The 23,219-nt window shown below is 54.1% G+C and overlaps 1 protein-coding gene across 2 annotated transcripts in view; it reads right to left on the bottom strand.

Annotated features, from left to right (window-relative positions):
* PADI2 (peptidyl arginine deiminase 2) overlaps positions 1–22,664 on the bottom strand; it is a 56,335-nt gene extending 33,671 nt beyond the window's left edge. For both annotated transcript variants that reach the window (XM_055574332.1, XM_055574333.1), the window contains exons 1-3: positions 22,494–22,664; positions 2,962–3,145; positions 1,827–1,899 (exon numbers count right to left, since the gene is read on the bottom strand). In XM_055574332.1, coding sequence (XP_055430307.1) covers positions 1,827–1,899; positions 2,962–3,145; positions 22,494–22,585 — 349 coding nt within the window. In that variant the 5' untranslated portion in view covers positions 22,586–22,664. The remainder of the gene's footprint in view (positions 1–1,826; positions 1,900–2,961; positions 3,146–22,493) is intronic.
* Positions 22,665–23,219: the final 555 nt, after the last annotated feature.

The raw sequence follows: 23,219 nt of genomic DNA, 5'->3' as shown, positions 1-23,219 counted from the left end.
CCATGTCGACTGCACCGGCAGACTCTCTGCCCTTGAAAGACCAGGGAAGCCATTCCTACCTCCTCACAGTGTTACTATACCATCGGTTCTGGGCCCGCGCCTGCCTCTCACGGTGTCACTGCGCCGCCCGTCCTTGGCCCGCCCGTCTGGGGCCGCTGCGTTTTGTGGGAGTATCGTCAGTGGCATCGTCAGCCCCTGGGAGCTCCCTCCTCTGCCAGGCTTCGGGCCGCTGCCCGACCCGCTAACGTCCTCAAGTGTCCTTTCCTCTGTGGGGTTGGGTTTCCTAGGGACAGTCACCTGAGACAGCCTGGGGCACCGTGTACCCGTGAGGCTCACACGTGCCAGCCCTCAGCTGCAGCGCTGGAAGCTTCGGTTTCGTCTCCCGAGGCTCCTCCCCCCAACGCAGTCCTGAGGACTGGCCCCCGGAGACCGGGCACTCACTCCCTCAGTGCGGAAAGAGGGGCAGGTGACCGGCAGTCAAGCCTGTTTGGGAATCAGCTCAGAAGTGGGAGAGCAATGCTACTGAGCCTGTTTGGGGCTAAAAGCACAGGGTTGCAGAAGGAAGGGCTGGCTTGGGAACTAGTTGTTTTGTGGGGGGATTTCTGAGCCACCCCCCCCCCACCCCGGGACAATATGACATAATTGAAACAGCTGGGTGTCCCGTAGACCACGTTCTGCTGTGTGGCCCCAGGCAAACCTTGGTTTTCTCATCTGTAAAATGGGGACTATAATAGCATGCTCTCTTAGAATAGATGTAAGAACAGATTGAGCTCATGATAGCTAAACCACCTCGCGCTGCAGCCTGAAACACTGTCAGTAAACGCCACCTCCCCGCCAAAGTCCTGGACACAGAGCAGCTGTGCAGCAAATAGACATCACTGTTATCTTCAACACCCTCAGGACATAGCTGATGCTCAGGAACAGGTAGCTTACCTTCCCCTGACCTGTCGCCACTCTGTCAGTGTTAAACTAAGGACTCACTGAAATGCCCCCCTGGCTTGAACATTATAGGAGCTAAACGGAAAGGACAAGTAATACCTTCACTGCAGAAGAGTCCATGGAGTGAAGCCCCAGAACCTCGCATTCCAAGTGCCCTGGCATCCAGGGGAGGGGAGTGTGGCGCAAATGGGAAGAGCCCGCAAAGGAATGAGCCTGAGCTCTGGACCCAACCGGCACCGTGTTGCTCTGTGACTTTGAACCAGGTCTCTAGCCTCTCTGGGCCTCAATGTCCTTGTGAATCAAATGAAGGGCTAGGACGAGGTGGCTTAAGGACCCAGGCTGCATCTTTGCACCTGGGGGCTGGGTCTGGGTCTGCATCTTTGCACCCTGGGGGCTGGGTCTGGGGCTGCATCTTTGCACCTGGGGGCTGGGTCTGGGGCTGCATCTTTGCACCCTGGGGGCTGGGTCTGGGTCTGCATCTTTGCACCCTGGGGGCTGGGTCTGGGGCTGCATCTTTGCACCTGGGGGCTGGGTCTGGGGAAGGCAGGGGTGCAGCCGGGGCTGGGAGGACAGTGCAGGCTTTGTAGACAGGCCATTCTCCTCTCGGCAAGCGAGCTCTTCTCCGGGCTGCAGGGCAGAGGCGGGGAGGAGCAGCCTTGGCTCTTTCTCCCCACGGTCCACAGAGCCTGCGACAGGGAGTGTGCCAGCCAGCTGAGTTGCTGGAGGACCAGGGCACGCCTCCCCCGCAGCACCCCCAGGCCTGCGCTATTAGAGGAAGCTCCGAGTGCCAGGCGGGCAGCACTGAGAACAGTCCACGCGCCTGGGAAGGGCAGCAGTGCCAGCCCCTGGGGAACAAAGGCGCCCAGGCCGGAGCCACGCAGACTCACCGATGGCCGTGAGGAAGAGCCCAGCCTGGTCGACGGGCGTGATCCCCTCCTCCTCGTAGTAGCTGACGGTGACCTTGATGGGGGTGGGGGGGCACAGGGGGAGGGAGAGAACAGAGGTCACAGGTCACAGGCAGGAAGACCCGCAGGGACCACCTCACAGTCTGTCAAGCCGATCCGCTCTAACCAGCTGGACCCTCTCCTCCAGGAAGTGCTCCTGGCTTGGTGGGCTGTTTCTCTCAGAATATCCAAGTAGACAGGGGGCTCCCCTCTCTCAGAGGGCATCCAGGGTGTTGTCTGCTACTTGCCCCCCGGTGCGTCCTGCTGCCGGCCCCCACTTCTACCGGGGTGTGTATCTAGCTCCCGCTCAGCAACAATGGAGCTTAGGCTGTTCTCACTGGACGACGCCCAGTGCCATCTCTGACACAGGACACATGTGACGTTCATGTTAATAATTAGAGAACCCAGGGAACAAAGGGTCTGGTCTCGGCTCTACCTCTTGGGCACGGGCGCCCAGCATCCCATCTGATACACGATGAAACCAAGGACGTTCATGGCCGTCGCTTCCAATAGTCTAAGAGTCCGTGCTAAGAGTCCCGTGACATTAACCTGCCATGAATTCATCCTTCTGTGGCTGTAGCCATGAGCTGATTTACTGAGCGCTTAAAAAGTGGCTGGTTTGAACTGAGATGGGCTACAGGTGTGAAATGCACAGAAGATTTAGACTCGGCGTGGAAAAAACCTTGGTCTTGTTTTTATATTGATATCACGTTGAAATGACAGTATCTGGATATATGGAGTTAAGTAAAAAAATCATCAAAATTAAGTCCATCTATTTCTTTTTGCTCTTTTACTTACTTACTTATCGGCCATGCTGCCCAGTATAGGGGAACCTTAATAACAGTTCCCTGACCAGGGATCACGCCCATGAGCCCTGCAGAGACCGTGTGGAGTCCCAACTACTGGACCACCGGGGAGGTCTCTCTTTTTGCTCTTTTAATGTGGTTGTGAGAAAACTGAAACCGACATGTATGGCCCATGCTCGGCTTTTCCTGCCCGCGCAGATCCTGCCCGTCCAGATACCGGCCTGGCCCCCGGCTCCCAGGCCCGCGCAGGAGCGCTGCCCCGCCCACGGTACCTTGTCGCTGCTGGCCTCGGGGCTCGCCTGGCTCATGGTGAGCCGCAGCGTGGTGCTGGGCGACAGGGGCCAGCGCTGCTTGCCATTGGTGGCCACCTCCTCGGCCTGCCCGTCGTGCACCACCTCCACCCGCACGTGCTCCGAGTGCTTCAGGCTGAAGGTCTGGGCCCCCGCAGGGGCCGCGCTGTAGGGAGAGAGAAGGCCGCATCGCAGGGACCGCTGGGTGGGCGGGACGAGGGCCTTCAGGAAGAGAGCCCTGGGGGGGCAAGGCTGCAGGGCTCCCCAGGTGGCCGGGTCTCCCAGAGGACTCAGCTGTAAGGTAATCACCCGGTAGTGAAGAGGGCACCGGCTAAAGATACAGATTCCTTCAGTGTGGGAGGGATAAATTAGGAGGTTGAGATGAACTGATACAGACTGCTATACACAAAACAGATAAACAACGAGGACCTACTGAGGAGCACAGGGAACAATAGGAACCTGTAATGGAAACCCAACATCCGCTGGATCATGGAAAAAGCAAGAGAGCTCCAGAAAAACATCTATTTCTGCTGTATTGACTATGCCAAAGCCTTTGACTGTGTGGATCACAAGAAACTGTGGAAAATTCACCTGATCTGCCTCTTGAGAAATCTGTATGCAGGTCAGGAAGCAACAGTTAGAACTGGACATGGAACAACAGACTGGTTCCAAATAGGAAAAGGAGTTCGTCAAGGCTGTATATTGTCACCCTGCTTATTTAACTTGTATGCAGAGTACATCATGAGAAACGCTGGGCTGGAAGAAGCACAAGCTGGAATCAAGATTGCCAGGAGAAATATCAATAACCTCAGATATGCAGATGACACCACCCTTATGGCAGAAAGTGAAGAGGAACTCAAAAGCCTCTTGATGAAAGTGAAAGAGGAGAGTGAAAAAGTTGGCTTAAAGCTCAACATTCAGAAAACGAAGATCATGGCATTCAGTCCCATCACTTCATGGCAAATGAAGCAGTGGAAACAGTGTCAGACTTTATTTTTCTGGGCTCCAAAATCACTGCAGATGGTGATTGAAGCCATGAAATTAAAAGATGCTTACTCCTTGGAAGGAAAGTTATGAACCTAGACAGCATATTGAAAAGCAGAGACATTACTTTGCCAACAAAGGTCTGTCTAGTCAAGGCTATGGTTTTTCCAGTGGTCATGTATGGATGTGAGAGTTGGACTTTGAAGAAAGCTGAGTGCCGAAGAATTGATGCTTTTGAACTGTGGTGTTGGAGAAGACTCTTGAGAGTCCCTTGAACTGCAAGGAGATCCCACCAGTACATCCTAAAGAAAATCAGTCCTGAATATTCATTGGAGGGACTGATGCTGAAGTTGAAACTCCAATACTTTGGCCACCTGATGCGAAGAGCTGACTCATTTGAAAAGACCCTGATGCTGGGAAAGATTGAGGTCAGGAGGAGAAGGGGACGACAGAGGATGAGATGGCTGGATGGCATCACCGACTCAATGGACATGGGTTTGGGTGGACTCCAGGAGTTGGTGATGGACAGGGAGGCCTGGCGTGCTGCGGTTCATGGGGCTGCAAAGAGTCAGACACGACTGAGCGACGGAACTGAATGGAAAAGAATCTGAAAAAGAGTCTGTATGTACATGGCTTCCCAGGTGGTGCTAGTGGTAAAGAGCCCACCTTCCAGCGCAGGAGACATGGACTCGACGCCTGATCTGGGAAGATCCCATACACCAAGGAGCAACTAAGGCCGTGCCCTGCGACTGCTGAGCCTGGGCTCCAGGAGCGGGAGCCAAACTACCGAGCCCTTGCGCCAGAGCCCGAGCTCCACAGCAGGAGAAGCGCTGCAGTGAGAAGCCCATCCGCCTCGGCGCAGTGGCCCCCACTCACCACAGCTAGAGAAGAGCCCAAGCAGCGATGAAGACCCATCACTGCCAAAAATAAATGTTAGAAGAAATACACGGATTCCCCGGGCTAATCTTGTGCCCACTGAATCAGAATGTTCCAGGGTGGGGCCTGGGGAATCTGCTTTTATTTTTTAAATTAGTAGGCTTTGTTTTTAAAGCAGTATTAGGTTTACAGAACAGTTGATCGGATAGTACAGAGAGTTCCCATATACCCCTTCTCCTCTATGCAGTTTCCCATATTATGAATATCTTGCATTCATGTGATACATTTGTTATAATTAATGAAGCAATATTGATGTACTCTTATTAACTAGAGTCCAGAGTTTACTCTGCATTGTAGTCTTACGAGCTTTGTCAAATGCACAGTGTCAAGTATACACGTTTATAGTATCGTACAAAATAATTTCTCTGCCTTAGAAATCCCCTGTGCTCCACCTAGTCATCCCTCCCGGGGACCTGAGTCCTTAACAAGATCCCTTGCATTTCTGATGGGAAACCAGCTTGGAAGCCCAATGCTACTGTAAGGCTAGAGGTCTGAGGCTCAGAGAGAAGACCGAATTTGCAGCAAAGACAGTTGCTGGGCCTAGAACTCTTGTCTCCCAAGCCCTGTTCGGTGTCTGAGCTGAAGACCAGGGGAGCTCGGCTGCCAGCGAAGAGGCAGGCTTCCAGGTGCTGGGTTTGCACACAGACGGAGCCGTGAACTAGGAGCTTAACGGGCAGGGCTGGGTGGGCTCTGCACAAAGACGCCTCCTTTTCGCCGCAGCTTTCACGGCTTGGAATTCTCCTATTTGAGAGTCATTCCTCGGGGTTCTGGAGGAGTGTTCTACTGAATGGGAAATAGAATTCTTGAGAAACCATCAAGATTTCGGGGCGGGAAAATAACTGGTTTGAGCTGGTTGCTGTGGACTAGATGTTTGAGTCTTCCCAAATTCAGACATTGAAGCCCTAACCCCCAATGTGATCGTTGTTGAACATCAGATGAAATCAGGAGAGTAAGGTCTAAGCGATAGGGCTTGTCTCCTCGTAAGAAGAGGCAGAGAGAGTGCGGTCTCCCTCCGCGGGCACCGAGGGGGGGCCGCGTGAGCCCACAGCCGGAAGGCCCTGGGTGCAGACCAGGCTGACAGCCAGGCTGGTGCTCTGATCTCAGACTCCAGCCGACAGACCTGGGAGAGATAAATGTTTGTTTTTAAGCCACTGAGCCCGTGGTATTTTGTGGACCTGGGAGAGATAAATGTTTGTTTTTAAGCCACTGAGCCCATGGTATTTTGTTTCAGCAGCTCAAGCAGATTAACACTCCGACTTACAGGGCGGTAACAGGAAGGACTGGGAGACAGAGGAGGAAGGCGCCCAGGGCTGACGGTTTTGCTAAATCTCCAGCCCACGGTCTGAAGGCTCCCAAAAGCTCAAGAGGGCTCAGAGGGATCTAGGCGGGTTCTCGTGGGGTTTAGGACGAAGATATAGGTGCAAATGTCTGCCTCAGAGGCACAGCTGTGGTCTCGAAGGCCTGATGCTCTCGGGCTCCCAAAGAGTTCTCCACCATGATCGGGCGTCAGAATCATCAGCGGGTACTGTTTAAACCTTCACTTTCTTGTTTTTAATGGCTACAGATTTGTGGGTGCCATTTTCAGAGAGTCTGGCTGGCATGACAGAAGTGCGCCTGGGGCCGTGGCCAGGGACGAGTGAGAGCTTCAGAACGGCGGTTCTCAGAGTTCAGGAGCAGCAGCTGCAGCAGCAGAACCATTACCTGGAGGGCTTGTCAAAGCATGGATTGTTGGCCCCTTCTCAGCATTTCCGACTCTGGTTTTCAAAGAGGCAGAGGAACCAGAGATCAAATTGCCAACATTCACTGGATCATGGAGAAAGCAAGGAATTTCCAGAAAAACATCTACATCTGCCTCATTGACTACATGAAAGCCTTTAACTACAAGAATCACAATAAACTGGAAAATTCTTTAAAAGATGGGAATACCAGCCCATCCTATCTGTCTTCTGAGAAACCTGTACGCAGGTCAAGAAGCAACAATTAGAACTGGACGTGGAACAACAGATTGGTTCAAAATTGGGAAAGAAGCCTGTATACTGTCACTCTGCATATTTAACTTATATGCAGAGTACATCATGCAAAATGCCGGATTGGATGAAGCACAAGCTGGAATCAAGATTACAGGGAGAAATATCAACAACCTCAGATATGCAGATGATACCACTCAAACTGCAAAAAGCGAAGATGAACTAAAGAGCCTCTTGATGAGGGTGAAAAAGGAGAGTGAAAAGGCTGGCTTAAAACTCAAAATTCAAAAAATGAAGATCATGGCATCCGGTTCCATCACTTCATGGCAAATAGAAGGGGAAACAGTGGAAATAGTGGCTGACTTTATTTTCTGGGCTCCAAAATCACTGCAGATGGTGACTGCAGCCATGAAATTCAAAGATGCTTGCTTCCGGGAAGGAAAGCTATGACCAACCTAGACAGCGTATTAAAAACCAGAGATATCACTTTGCTGACAAAGGTCTGTCTAGTCAAAGCTATGGTTTTTCCAGTGGCCATGTATGGATGTGAGAGCTGGACTGTAAAGAAAGCTGAGTGCTGAAGGATTGATGCTTTTGAACTGTGGTGTTGGAGAAGACTCTTGAGAGTCCTTGGGCAGCAAGGAGATTAAACCAGTCAATCCTAAAGGAAATCAACCCTGAATATTCATTGGAGGGACTGATGCTGAAGCTGAAATTCCAGTACTTTGGCCACCTGATATGAAGAGCTGACTAATTGGAAAAGACCCTGATGCGGGGAAAGACTGAGGGCAGGAGGAGAAGGGGACGAAAGAGGATGAGATGGGTAGATAGTGGGACTGACTCCGTGGAATTTGAGCAAATTCTGGGAGGTAGCAAAGAACAGAGAAGCCCACCATGCTTCAGTCCAGGAGATGGCAAGGACTCAGTCACACAACTTGGCAACTGAACACGAGGCCTGAAGTGGGGCCTGAGAAGCTGCATTTCTATCATGCTTCTGGGAACTGTTGGTCCTGCTGCTCCACGGACCACAGCTCAAGAGCCACTGGTCTGGACGTGCAGCGCTGCACTCTGGTGCTTGGAGTCCTGGGACAGTGGCCAAGGCCGTGAGCGGGAGTCTGCCGAGACCACTAGGCAAACAGACCACCAGGCAGGGCCTCGCTGACCCAGGCCACAGACGGTGAGAGTTACTGGTGAAGGCTACTGCGTTCCCAAGCTCTGTCAGGAGAGGGCGGCAAGGCCTGGGCAGCCCCATGCCCAGGGCTGGAACAGGAGATTGTAAAAAAAGCTTTCAGAATCACTCTGTCTCTTGTCTGTCTTCTTCCAAACCACTCAGCCCATCATGGGGACACTTGGCTGTGGTCTGTTGTGGCACAGAGTCTGGGCAGAAGGCAGAAACCCTGGCTTGGGGAGGATATGTGCCAAAAATCTGGGTTCAATCCCTTTTGCCACTGACGTGCTGAGGGGGACTTGAGTGTGTCCCTTGCACCTTCTGAGTGTCCACTTGTCAACCCATAAGATGAAGAATGACCACCCATCCCTCCTGTCCTACAGGCCTTGTCTTTTCCTCCTTGGGGCGGGGTGCGTCTCCTGTTGCCACGGGATGCCACTCTGTCTCCTCTGGGTTGTAAGGCCCTGAGGGCAAGGTCTGTTCTCCTCCAGAGCCTAGCACAGGGCTGAACACATCACACCCACTCAGCAGATGGGGTGGAGCTGAGCAGGACAGACTTCCCTGGTCACTCAGATGGTAAAGAATCCAACTGCAATGCAGGAGACCTGGGTTTGATTCCTGGGTCAGGAAGATCCCCTGGCGAAGGAAATGGCAACCCACTCCAGTATCCTTGCCTGGAAAATTCCATGGAGAGAGGAACCTGGTGCGCTACAGTCCATGGGGTCACAAAGAGTTGGACATGACTGAGTGACTAACATTTTCACACATTCTGAGCAGGACAGAAGTGAACCTTTTAGACGTGCCAGGCTGGAAATCCCAAAAGGAGGTGTGGTTACCCATGAGATACTTTTAGGTGGCACATGGATGCATAATTTAAAAGAAGATAGGTATTCACTAAACGTGTTATCTTTTATGGAAACTGATAAAGGCTTGGCATTTATGGTAATGATATAAGATCTCCACTTAAAGTTATAAGAAAAATAAGAGATGGTTTAAAGAAAATTTTAAGTCAATGATACTAGAGTTAGAATATGCTTTTGGTAAAAATCATGAGAGTCTGGGTAGCTGTGCACTCAGGTCTAGGAGATATCACTCTAGTGCAAGCCCTGGGTTTGACCATCAAGCTGCTGGGTGGCCTTGGCTGAAGCACGTGTCCTCTCTGTTTCAAGAATAAAGTGAAAGGATGGGACCAGGACAAAGCTGGCTGGAGTCTGGGGAGCGCAGAGGGGCGGGTCTGGACAAAGGGGTGGCAAAGGAGGTGCTGACCAGGCGGGGATCTCTCTGCTAGACGCCCACCCCCTTTAACCAGAGCCACTGTTATTTCATCTGGTTTATATATTGGGTCTCTGCATACAACTCTATTAAAAAATTGCTTTGTAAACTCACAGGGCAGGATGATCTTTTAGGGCCCAACTCTGACAATGGTTGCTCTGAGTGATGCTCCCCACCTCCTTCATCCCTCTGAGCCAGTGAGAAACTAGAGGAGGCCCCAGAGGCTTGGGGGTTAATACCCCACCTACACTGGAGCTCTAGAGCCCCACAGCCTCCCGTCCCAGCCCTGCTCTGAGCTGAGCAAACAGCTATTCATGGAGTGGCCCTGGCAGAAGCAACAAAGGCACCCATTGTTTCCTGTGGAGCCTGCTGGCTGCCTCCCTCCCCAGGAAGAACCTCTTAGAATCCCCTGCAGAAACCCAAGAGCCAGGGGCTGTGGGCATCTCGCTTCTCCCTGGAGGCTGCAGGGAGGCGCTCAGGGGGACAGTTATGGAGGGGACAGAGCTGGGATCATGGTGGCCATGACCTCCGGCTTACAGGAAAGAGGCTAAAGATATGTGGATAGAAGGACAGGCGGGGGCCACGTCTGCACCGCCCATCATATCCCAGCACCCAGGACATGGCCACACTCAATGTATATATTTCAGGAATAAATGAATGAATGGACCCACCCTTCTTGGTTTTCCAAACTGTATTATCAGAGTGATTAAAAAAAAGGGAAAGCAATCAGGTTACTTGCCTGCTGGAAAATACTCAGTGGCTCTTCAGTGACCACCAAACAGTAAAATTCAAACTCTGGGGCCTGATACTCACCCAGTGGTACTCAGCCACCGCGTCCCACACTGACTCCCCGCCTCACTGCCTGCAACGTCCCCACCATCCCAACTCCCGGCGCTGTCTCATCTCACCATGCGCTTTGCATGTGCTGGTCCTTCCACCTGTAATCCTTTCCCCCGACTTCTCTGCCTGGCAACTCATCTTTCCTGGATGACTCAACTCAACCGATTTGGCTCCATCCACGTTTATTCTCCCTGGTGGCAGCTCATCTTCTTGGAGGCAGAGTGTATTTTCTTTCACTTTCAGCACCTAACTTAGCACAGCCATGCAGTAAGTCAATGTTCGCCCCAGGAAGGGTTGGAAGAGGGGACTTGCGTATGTGGCCATTCACGTGACAGAATTTATTGAGGACTTTTTATGTGTCAGGTGTATGCTAGGCACCCCACTCCAGTGCTCTTGCCTGGAAAATCCCACGGATGGAGGAGCCTGGTGGGCTGCAGTCCATGGGGTCGCGAAGAGTCAGACACGACTGAAGCAACTTAGCAGCAGCAGCAGGTCCTGGGATAGAGCAAAATGGAAAATATGCTCCTGGGGCCGTGGAGCAAGTCCTCTAGTGGAAGAGCAAAGGCCCCTGATGGACGCACAGCTGCGGCGACAAGTATGAAGGCCGCTCTAAAGGAAGCGTCTGGGCTCCAGGAGGCCTGGCCCGGAGGCCGAGGACGACTCCTGGAAGACGCGGCATTCGAGTTGAAGTTTTAATTTTACACTGTAAATTACAGCTTAGAGTTTGTTAGATCAGTGGTTCTTAACTTTGAATTGCGCTGGCCACACCTGAAAAGCCTGTTAAAATACAGATTGTCAGGCTACCCCCACAGTTTCTGACTCGGCAGATTGAGGAACATGCATTTCTTCCCCGCAACTTTATTGGAGAACTGACAAATAGAATGGCACGGATCATCGAAAAAGCAAGAACGTTCCAGAAAAACATCTATTTCTGCTTTATTGACTATGCCAAAGCCTTTGACTGTGAGGATCACAATAAACTGTGGAAAATTATGAAAGAGATGGGAATACCAGACCACCTGATCTGCCTCTTGAGAAACCTGGATGCAGGTCAGGAAGCAACAGTTAGAACTGGACATGGAACAACAGACTGGTTCCACATAGGAAAAGGAGTACGTCAAGGCTATATATTATCACCCTGCTTATTTAACTTTTATGCAGAGCACATCATGAGAAACGCTGGGCTGCAAGAAGCACAAGCTGAAATCCAGATTGCCAGGAGAAATCTCAATAACCTCAGATATACAGATGACACCACCCTTATGGCAGAAAGTGAAGAGGAACTAAAAAGCCTCTTGATGAAAGTGGAAGTGGAGAGTGAAAAAGTTGGCTTAAAGCTCAAGATTCAGAAAACAAAGATCATGGCATCTGGTTCCATCACTTCATGGGAAATAGATGGGAAAACAGTGGAAACAGTGACAGACTTTATTTTTTGGGGCTCCAACATCACTGCAGATGGTGACTGCAGCCATGAAATTAAAAGATGCTTACTCCTTGGAAGGAAACTTATGACCAACCTAGATAGCATATTCAAAAGCAGAGACATTACTTTGTCAACAAAGGTCCGTCTAGTCAAGGCTATTGTTTTTCCAGTGGTCATGTATGGATGTGAGAGTTGGACCGTGAAGAAGGCTGAGCGCTGAAGAATTGATGCTTTTGAGCTGTGGTGTTGGAGAAGACTCTTGAGAGTCCCTTGGACTGCAAGGAGATCCAACCAGTCCATTCTGAAGGAGATCAGCCCTGGGATTTCTTTGGAAGGAATGATGCCAAAGCTGAAACTCCAGTACTTTGGGCACCTCATGCGAAGAGTTGACTCATTGGAAAAGACTGTGATGCTGGGAGGGATTGGGGGCAGGAGGAGAAGGGGATGGCAGAGGGTGAGATGGCTGGATGGCATCACGGACTCAATGGATGTGAGTCTGAGTGAACTCCGGGAATTGGTGATGAACAGGGAGGCCTGGCGTGCTGCGATTCATGGGGTCGCAAAGAGTCGGACACGACTGAGCGACTGAACTGACTGAACTGAAGGAGTATAAATGGAAGATGTGATGCACATCTACTGAACTGAACTGAAGGAGTATAAATGGAGATGTGATGCACATATACTGAACTGAACTGAAGGAGTATGAATGGAGATGTGATGCACATATACTGAACTGAACTGAAGGAGTATAAATGGAGATGTGATGCACATATACTGAACTGAACTGAAGGAGTATAAATGGAGATGTGATGCACATATACTGAACTGAACTGAAGGAGTATAAATGGAGATGTGATGCACATCTACTGTGAGAGACAACTGCTTTGCTAACAAACTCCCAGCTGAAGCTGTTGGTCCAGGGACCAGTGTGGGAACCGCTGAATTTGCCCAAAGTGATGAAAGGAAGAGGAGCAGAGATTTCCAGGCAGCAAGGACAGCGTGGGTGATGGCCTGAGGCAGACGTCAGCCCAGCGTGTTCGAGAAACTGGAAGAAGGTTAACCTGGCTGGAGTCTGTGAGCACGACAGAGGGAGAGCAGCGGGGAGAGGACCCAGGCGACGGTGAGGGGCCGGCCACTCCCCTGCAGGCCCTGAGGCCGCTGCGCAGGGAAACGTGAGCGTCTTGCCTGCAGACAGCTCCTCCAGGGCGCAGGGTGGGAGGCAGAGTCAGGAGAGCGTTGGGGGCGGGGACCAGTGGGAAGGTGGCCGCAGCTGTCCAAGGGAGCGCTGGCGGTGGCGTGGGGCGGGGCGTTGGCTGGGGAAATGGAGGGACACGGCCAGTCAGCGGGCATCAAACAAAGGAACTTTGAGCAAGACTGGAAAGCAGGGTCAGATGTAGAAGAGGCGTGTTCACTGTGCCTGGCCCAAGGGGATTCTGGGTGCTGCAACCTAACATCTGCTCAGCCTCACAGATGCTGTGTGACCTCGAGGGAGCCATCAGCCTCTCTGGTCCTCCCGTAGTCAGTGGGGAGGGCCAGCTTGGCCTCTCAGGGCTGGGACGCTCCCTCCGCCCCAGACTCGAGGGCAGGACGTGCCTGCAGCTTGCTGGCATCTGGCTCTCCTAGCTTGTCCACCTGCCCTGGGCCTCGTTAACACCAGCGGGGCTTACTCCACTGTGAACCCAGCTCCTGGCAGCCTGGGTGTGACATCCTGGCCCCAGGTGTTTGCAGGAATCTGAGGGGGTTTGTGGGTGCCAGCCTGGCGTGCAGCCCCACGGCTAGCACCCACCGGGAGCCTTCTGGGGGGGAGGCAGCTGGAGCTCTGGAGTGGGCAGCTGGTCTGGACTGGGATCCGTGAAGACAGACCGTGACTCTTGTTTTTAGCCAGCCCTCTTCTGTGGCACTGGGGCCTCCAGTTGCCCAGGGGCCCTCTCCTTAGGGAAGAAACAACCTAATCCATGGTCACTCCCTCCCCAGACACCTGCAACCACTCCCTGCAGATCAAAGTTTAATGCCTGATCCCAGCGTTCAAAGCCCAGGTTTAAACGAATCCACTCTCTAGTCTTACACTCCAGGCTACAGAAACTACGTCCTTTCTGCCCCCCAGTGTCCCTACTTTCCTGCCAGGCACCTTGCTCCTGCGTGGCCTGTCCGGGTCACACTGTGAACCCCCGTCCATCCTCCAGCTGGGTTGCCACCGCCTCCAGGAAGTCTTCCCCGATCCTATCAGCCAGGACCCACCTCTCCCTCCCTGTGCTGGTGCTTCAAACAATACTTAACACGTCTTCAATATCTCTCTCCCATGAACATTCTAAACGTTTTGAGGCCACAGTTCATTATTATCTGTCTTAATAATATAATAAACCCAATGGGCTTCCCAGGTAGCAATAGTGGTAAAGAGCCTGCCTGCCAATGCAGGAGACACAGGAGATACAGACTCAATCCCTGGGTGGGGAAGATCCCCTAGAGGAGGATACAGCAACCCACTCCAGTGTTCTTGCCTGGAGAATCCCATGGACAGAGGAGCCTGGTGGGCTACAGTCCATGGGGTCACAAAGAGTCGGACACGACTGAAGCGATTCAGCATGCACAAAACCCAATACTAATTCACGAAAACTACTGACTATGTGCTGGACACTGTTTCAAGTCCTAAGCCCATGTAATCTCAGTCTATCCTTTTGATAAACCCCACGAGGCCCGTGTTAATGTCATCCCGTTTTATAGATGAGCAGGCTGAGGCCCACAGAGGGCAAGCATTTGCTCTGAGTCTCAGGGACAGACCGAGACAGGCAGGATGTGGGGGAAACTGAAGCTCTCTGAGCTCCAGGCCTGGCTGCTCCGGTCCTGGGAGATATCCAGGGGTTCCAGTCCTTCCTAAAAATCATCTGGGTAGGGACACCTGGTGAAGGAGGGGGAGTGCCAGGCCTGGGTCAGGAAAGGATCAAACGAGAAGCCCCCACTTATTTTGTAGGTGGGCATCAGTCCAGAGAGCAGACACCAAAAGCTGGCATCCTACCCTGGGTCTTAGGATAAGTGACCAAGGCAAGCTGTCAGTGTCCTGGGCATGGGGCTGGGCACTGCTGGGCAGGACAAACCTGCCACAAAAAACTGGCCTCCCCCGAAGCTGAACCACGTGCCTGTCCATCTGGGGATGGGCACTGGGGTGAGCCCTTGCCACTGTGCTCCCACCTGACTCAGGCCCTGTGGATAGGGACAGAAGATCTGGGGGACCCCAGCCGTGCAGGGAGCAATGGGCTCGACCACAGGGAGCTGCCACTCTGGGGACTAGCCTGGCACCAGAGCCTTTCCTTGTTTGTAAGAGTTGAGGGCCCTGGGTGTTGTTCTAATTTATGGGGCCACCTGGCCTGGCCTGAATTCCACCTCTGTCATTCTCTCAGGGGCAACGCTGCCCTGGCCAAGCTCAGCCACATGCCCTGGCCTTCCGCCGTTCCGTCCAGCGGTGCCCATCCCTGAGGCTGGTGGTGGAGCCTGGTGACAATCCAGTCTATGTGCGCCCCTGGCCACATCCATCCATCCAGCCAGCCAACCAAGGAGCCATCAATGACCTGAGGGCAGGAGGCTCACAGGAACGAGGGAGGCATCGAGCAGGGGGAGGACACGCCTACAACACCCGTCCCAGAAGACGGCCTGGCAGGGCGGCCACAGGCGTGGGCTCCGCAACGCCGCCATCTAGCAGCTTGGCCACCGTGGACAAGCTCCCCCGGTGCGTTTCCCCGTGACAGCACCTGCTCGCTATGCTGCTGCGGGTTTTGCTGCTGCTCTTTAGTCACTAAGTCATTCCGACTCTGCGACCCCAGGGACTGTCGCCCGCCAGGCTCCTCTGTCCACGGGACTCCTCGGGCAAGAATACTGGAGTGGGTTGCCATTTCCTTCTCCAGGGGAATCTTCCCAACCCAGGGATCCAACCTGTGTCTCCTACATTGGCAGGTGGATTCTTTACCATTGAGCTACCTGGGAAGCCCACTGTGAGGTTTAAACACAAATAAATTATCAAATCCCTGGAGTAAGAAATGGCACCCCACTCTGGTATTTTTGCCTGGGCAGAGGAGCCTGCCAGGCTACTGTCCATGAGACTGCAAAGAGGCAGACACGACTGAGCAACTGAACTCAAATTATGAAATGCATGTTATGAATGCACAAAGTGCCCATAAGGCTGCCTGGTACAGAATAAGTTAGCTAGAAATATTAAGTAAATAATAAGATCTATAAAGAAAAGCAGCAGTTCTGAGGTGGGGAGCGCCTAGGGCTTGGGGTTGGCACCGCGAAATGCGGGGTGGGTGGGGAGGAGTTCAGAAAGCTGCTGGGAGGTGAGTCTTGCCAGGCTTGCAGAGGTCTGGGAGCTGCGTGCCAGGCAAAGGGAACAGCGCCTGCAGAGGCCCGGAAGCAGGGAGGAGGAGGTGCAGTCAGGGGCCAAGAGCAGCGTCCACACAACCGGCGAGGCTGGAGTGGACACAGGGGGGTCAGCAGGAGGTGGGGGGCCTGACACCCGGTGGGAGGGGCGCTCAGGCACCGCAGGTCCTAGCGCTTCGATAGGATCCTAAGGATACTTCGTAAAACACTCACACCAACAAAGAGTCAGAGAGAGGGCGATCTGAGTTGAGTTGAGGGAGTGATGTGGGATTGAATTTAGCTTTGGCAGGTTATCCTCCAAGGCTGGGGGCTTCCCAGGTGGCTCGGCCTGCAGGAGACGCGGGTTCTGTCTCTGGGAAGACCCCCTGGAGGAGGGCATGGCAACCCACTCCAGTATTCCTGCCTGGAGAATCCCACGGACAGAGGGGCCTGGCGGGCTGCAGTCCATGGGGTCACAGAGAGTTGGACCCACCTTAGCGACTGAGCACACAGGTGCCCCCAAGGCAGGATGTGCAACTGCCCTGAGCCCTGTTTGCCCAGCATTTTACTGCACTGACGTCTGGGACTCCTTCCCTGGTACCCCCTCTCCTGTCTTCTGTCGGATGGTGGCGGGCCAGGCCCTGCTGGGAGAAATGGCTGGCCAGCCTCTGCCTTGGGGAATCTCAGAGGAAGGAACCCCGGCTCACTCTACTTCCAACCTCATGGGCTCATCATGAGGTCAAATGCAGCCAAGAGAAAGCCCTACAGAGGCAAGAGGCGACCGATAACATTATCTCTGCCCTGAAGCTCCTGTAGACCTCAGGAAACGGGTATGGAGAGAGCTCACAACCCAGTCAAGAACTCTTCCCCTCCTGGTCAGATGCATGAACCCAGGGCTTGTGAGTCAGGGGATGAGTCAGGCAGAGCGCAGCTGCCTTGTCACCTTATTCCAAGGCTGTGCGTTCTCCAGGCTCCCAGGGGATCTGGCGGAGGTGAGCAGCAGGATGAAATTGACATGGGGGTGCCTGCCACTCACTCAGCGCTTTCTCTCCAACAACAAGTCAGAATCAGATGTGGACTCGGGTAGGCCCACCAAAGCAGCAGCTGCAGGCTGAAGGGACCGTTGGGGGAGACCGCGCAGACAAGGCCCGTGCGCAGACAAGGCCCGCGCGCCAGACCTCAGATAAGCGCTCTGCGTTGGGGGCAGGGAGGGGAGAGGAAACAGCAAGTATCTTTAACAAGGATCCCGAAGTAAATCTCTACAAAAACATTTCCTACTTCCTTCTTTCTGTGCATCTGTTTTTAGTGTGCTGCAGGCCAGCCCTCAGAATGTCGCTGGGTCAGGTCATCATCCCCAAAGGACCGGTTTTGCTGGGAGAGGGTGGGTGGCCCTCAGGGCCAGCCGAGGAAGGGGCAGGCGAGGCCCCTGCATTGCGTCTGGAGGTGAAGGAGGTCTGTGCGCGTCTCAGGAGAGGGGACCCAGAGCCCTTAGGAAAGCGGGTGGGTGTTGCGGTCTGTTCACTCATCTTTGTGATTCAGGACCGAGGGGTCAAGACACCACTCCCTCACTGACAGGGCCTAAGGCCCACCACCTTGTCCCTCAGTGTCTCCTTGGAGACTGGAGACCCTGGGGCATCACATGGGGGTTGAGTCAGGACTTGTGTCTGGGTGGGGAGGGAAGCGGAAGGTCAGTTGGGGGTGGGTGAAGTCTCCGGGAGCAGTGTCTCATGGCCCTGGTTGGGGGTGGGAGGGACACAGGTTAAGAGGGTCATCTAATTCAATCTGAACTGGAGGTTAGAGGGGCTTCCCCAGTGACTCAGTGATAAAGAATCTGCCTGCAGTGCAGGAGACCCAAGAGATGCGAGTTTGATCCTTGGGTTCAGAAAATCCCCTGGAGAAGGGAATGGCTACCCACTCCAGTATTCTTGCCTGGAGAATTCCAGGGACAGAGAAGCCCGGCGGGCTACAGTCCATGGGGTCACAAAGAGTCGTACACAATTTAAGTGGCTGAGGACACAGAGGTTAGAGAGGAGATTAAGGGCATGAATTCTGAGCCAGACAGGACTAGACCTGAGTCCTGTGTGACATCAGGTAAATGGCTTCACCTCCCTGAGCCTCACTTTCCTCATCTACAAAATGAGATGATCCAAGCACAATCTCCAAGGTCTGCGGGGAGGAAAAGAGGAGATAACGCACTTGGTATGTTGTTGTTTAGTCACTAAGTCATGTCCGATTCTGCGGCCCCAGGGACTGCAACACACCAGACTCCTCTGTCCTCCACTACCTCCCACAGTTTGCTCAAATTCATGTCCCTTGAGTTGGTGATGCTATCTAACCATCTTATCCTCTGCCATGTTGACAGATGTTCTTATCATTACAGCTATCAGGAGTGACAAGAGGTCAGTCTCCTTAGTATCGGGAGGGGCTTCCTTCCACTGACCAGCGGTTCTTAGCTGGAGGCGACTTGGCCCACCAGGGGCGGCTGGGTTATCTGGAGATTTTCTAGGTGTCACAGCTGGGGGTTGCTACTGGCATCCATGGGCTTCCCAGGTGACCAGTGGTAAAGAACCTGCCTGCCACTGTAGGAGACATAGGAGACGCAAGTTTGATCCCTGGTTGAGAAGATCCCCTGCAGGAAGGCACAGCAACCCACTCCAGTATTCTGGCCTGGAGAATCCAATGGACAGAGGAGCCTGGCGGGCTACAGTCCATGGGGTCACAGAGGGTCGGACACGACTGAGCGACTAAGCACGCACTGGCATCTGGGGGGTGAGAAGCCAGGGAGGCTGCTAAGCATGGTACAGTGCCCAGGACACCCCTGGTGGCAACGAGTCATCCTGGCCCAAATGCGGCGGTGCCGAGGCTGAGGCGCGTCGCTCTAGACCTGTGCTGCGCAGGACACAGTGGTCACGGCCAGCGGCGCCTATCGAGTGCCTGAAATGCGGTTAGTCCACACCGAGGCGTGCCGAGCAGTACGAAACACATGCTGAGTTTCCAATACTTAGTATGAAAAAGAGGATGTCAAACTAGCTCTGAACAATTTTTATATTGATTATATATTGAAACACTAATATTTGAGGTATATTAGGTTAAAATATCAGCAGTACGTGAACCGTGAATTTCCAGATGTTCAAGCTGGTTTTAGAAAAGGCAGAGGAACCAGAGATCAAATTGCCAACGTCCGCTGGATCATGGAAAAAGCAAGAGAGTTCCAGAAAAACATCTATTTCTGCTTTATTGACTATGCCAAAGCCTTTGACTGTGAGGATCACAAGAAACTGTGGAAAATTCTGAAAGAGATGGGAATACCAGACCACCTGACCTGCCTCTTGAGAAACCTATATGCAGGTCAGGAGGCAACAGTTAGAACTGGACATGGAACAACAGACTGGTTCCAAATAGGAAAAGGAGTACGTCAAGGCTGTATATTGTCACCCTGCTTATTAAACTTATATGCAGAGTACATCATGAGAAACCCTGGGCTGGAAGAAGCACAAGCTGGAATTAAGATTGCCGGGAGAAATATCAATAACCTCAGATATGCAGATGACACCACCCTTATGGCAGAAAGTGAAGAAGAACTAAAAAAGCCTCTTGATGAAAATGAAAGAGAGTGAAAAAGTTGGCTTAAAGCTCAACATTCAGAAAACGAAGATCATGGCATCTGGTCCCGTCACTTCATGGGAAATAGATGGGGAAACAGTGGAAACAGTGTCAGACTTTATCTTTTTGGGCTCCAAAATCACTGCAGATGGTGACTGCAGCCATGAAATTAAAAGACGCTTACTCCTTGGAAGGAAACTTATGACCAACCTAGATAGCATATTCAAAAGCAGAGACATTACTTTGGCAACGAAGGTCCGTCTAGTCAAGGCTATGGTTTTTCCAGTGGTCATGTATGGATGTGAGAGTTGGACTGTGAAGAAAGCTGAGCGCTGAAGAATTGATGCTTTTGAACTGTGGTGTTGGAGAAGACTCTTGAGAGTCCCTTGGACTGCAAGGAGATGCAACCAGTCCATCCTAAAGGATACCAGTCCTGGGATTTCTTTGGAAGGACTGATGCTAAAGCTGAAACTCCAGTACTTTGGCCACCTCATGCAAAGAGTTGACTCACTGGAAAAGACCCTGATGCTGGGAGGGATTGGGGGCAGGAGAAGAAGGGGATGACAGAGGATGAGATGGCTGGATGGCATCATGGACTCGATGGACATGAGTTTGAGTGAACTCTGGGAGTTGGTGATGGACAGGGAGGCCTGGAGTCCTGGGGTTGCAAAGAGTCAGACACGACTGAGAGACTGAACTGAACTGAACTGAATTGAACTGAGGTTAAAGTATAAGCTATTCGTAGCTCAGTTGGTAAAGAATCTGCCTGTAATGCAGGAGACCCAGGTTCGATTCCTGGTTTGGGAAGATCCCATGGAGAAGGAAATGGCAGCCCACTCCAGTATTAATGCCTGGAGAATCCCATGGACAGAGGAGCCTGGCAGGCTATTGTCCATGGGGTCGCAAGGGTCGGACACGACTTAGCGACTAGGGCTTCCCAGCTGCGCTAGGGGTGCAGAACCCGCCTGCCAGTGCAGGAGACGTGAGACACATGGGTTTCAGCCTGGGTCGGGAAGATCCCCTGGAGGAGGGCATGGCAACCCGCTCAAGTATTCTTGCCTGGAGAATCCCACGGACCGAGGAGCCTGGTGGGCTACAAGTCCACAGGGTCGCAAAGAGTCAGACACGATTGAAGCGACGACTTAACACACATGCAAATGTTATTATAATTAACTTTACCTGCTTATTTGAACCTTAAGGCTCTCTTTGTGGCTTGCATTCTATTTCCACTGGACAACAGGGGTCAAGAGTGTACTGCTTCTCTGCGGGGCGTGTGAGAGGGTCTTGGGCCAAATGCAGGTAGGAGGTGAGGGTTGCAGGGGCTGTGACTGGCTTCTTGAGAAAGCACAGAGGGGATGGTCGCACCTCTGCGCCCTGCCAGAGGGGGACGAGCACCCCCTTCCCCGCTCTCTGCCACCCTCTGACAGAGGGTGGGCCTGAGCCTGACCCCTTCTTGACTCCCCACCCCCCAACGGAGGCATCATGCCAGCCTCTCAGGCTGCACTAAAAGTGCCCCGGTGGACAAACAGGCGGGTATGGTGACAGCTGAGGCTTAGAGGCCTGAGTGTCCTGGCTCCTGGCCCACTCGCTGGCAGTGCCCAGTTAGGACGGGGGTGGGGAAGGGAGGGGAGCACCCCCAGGGCCACTGAGGCCTGGACCACACTGCACTTCTGAGTTGTGACCCTGAGGTTCACACACGGAGACTGGAGGCAGGGGCCATGGCTGGACAGGGCCCCCCGGTCTGCAGGGTGACCGGCTCTTTGCCCTCGGGGTCGGCCAGTGCCTGCTGAGGAGGAAGGGGGCAGGGGACTGGCCTGGCAGGGCTGGCAGGGCCACTGGAGGTGACAGAGGGAATGCACTGGGAGGGTGTGGGGGAAGACACAGGGATGGGGTGTCGGAGAGGCTGGGAGAGGCAGGGTGCCCCATGACAGAATGATTTGGGAGCAGTAAGCCACTCAAAGCACAGAGTGGATCGGGGGACTTGCCCACGGGCATCAGCATGGGGTCCCCACCCCAAGTCCTCCGTGCTCCCTCCTCTCAGCACCGACCCCTCCCATACCAGCAATGAGGAACACTTCAAGGACCTGGAGCAGAGGGCTGCAGGGTCCCACCTGGGACTCTCCACCGCTTCCTTGGCACCAGTCTGGGACTTGGCCGCTTCCTGGCGGGGGCGGGAGCGGTGGGGCGCTTACTGCCATTCCCCCATCCCACGGCCTGCGGTCCCAGGAATCCTGCACCCCACCAGACTTTGAGGACGGGAGGACAGGGCCAGTGGGAACAGGGTCCTGAATGAGGAGAGCTCTTCTGACAAAGACCTGCACGTCCACACCCTCCCTCTGGTGGAACAAGGTCCCTCCCTGACCCCAGGGTGAAGTCAGGGGAAGGCATTTGGGGACAGGGTGCTCCTGGCCAGTGCTTGGGGACAGACAATCACCCGGAGCCCCCACAGGGCGAAATTGGAGCCTAGGCCACCCCTTGGCCAGGTTCCCTCTGGCCATGCCCCAGACGGATCCAGGAGGAAGTTCAGCTGGTCTGGGAGTCGGGGGAGGGTCTGGGCTGCAGTGGGAGGTGAGCCAGAGAGTCTGGGGGCTTCAGGGTGCTGCTGAGGGCAGAGCGGGGAGGGGAAAGAGAAGAGGCTGGGGAAACCGAGGGGTGCCCAGGTCGTCCCCGGAGAAGGGCTGGAGAGGGTCGGGGGCGGGAAGGCTGGGGAGAAGCGGCGGGGGTTCTTGGTAAGGGGTAGTGGGGGTTCCCATGCTGTGCCTGCATATCTGGGGGGGTCTCTGTATATGGGGGAGTCTGACACAAGGTTTGGGTGCTGGTTCTCAAGATTTCTGGGCGCGGGGGCCTCGGACGAGGGGCGACTAGGGCTGGAGGCAGCCTGTTCGTGTCCCCGAGTCCGGCGAAGGTCTCGGGTTTTCTGGGCCCAGATTTCAGGCCCAGCCAGCAGGCGGAGGGGCGCGGCGGCCCGGCTCACCTGTAGACGTCGGTCCAGAGGTGCGTGCCCAGCACGTACACCGCCTCGACGCGGCTGCCGTAGTGCAGCCGCACCGTCCGCTCGCGCAGCATCCTCGCGCAGCGCCCGGCCTCGCCCGCGTCCTCGCCGGGCCGCTCGGCGTAGCACCTGCCGCAGGTGAGCCCCTCGCAGCCGTCCGCCCGCAGCCCGCGCCCCGCCTTTATCGGGCCGCCGGTGGGCGGGGCAGCCCGCGGCCTCCTCTCGCAGTGGGCCGCGGGCCCGTCCGTCAAGCGTGGCCACGCCCCCGCTTGGTCTGGGTGACGTCAGCAGTTGAGTTGCTCATTCTTTCATTCCACAGACATTCCGCTGGCCCCCAGCTGCGGGCGCCAGGACGCAGGGCCAGCCGCCCCTCTGGGCGACCCCAGCCCCGCGGGCAGATAATGCAAACGCCACAGGGGCGGGGACAGAGCGAGTGGATGCGCTGACCCAGCCAGGACTGGGGAGTGAGCCTTCTTAGAGGAAGGGTTTGCATTTCTCGAATAACGAGCGATGTTGAGCATCTTTTCTTGTGTTTCTTAGCCATCTGTGTGTCTTCTTTGGAGAAACGTCTGTTTAGGTCTTCTGCCTGAACCAGGGCAAGTTTGCTGTGCGGAGCAGGGCCCCAAAGCCAGTGCTCCGTGACGACCTGGAGGAGAGGGTGGGGAGGGACGCGGGAGGAGGACTCAGGGTGGAGGGGACACACGCGCA

Source organism: Bubalus kerabau, chromosome 3, assembly GCF_029407905.1.
Source record: "Bubalus kerabau isolate K-KA32 ecotype Philippines breed swamp buffalo chromosome 3, PCC_UOA_SB_1v2, whole genome shotgun sequence".
In the NCBI taxonomy this organism is placed as follows: Eukaryota; Metazoa; Chordata; class Mammalia; order Artiodactyla; family Bovidae; genus Bubalus; species Bubalus kerabau.
Note: the sequence above shows the minus strand (reverse complement) of the source record. Positions and strands in the feature narration are given on the sequence as shown.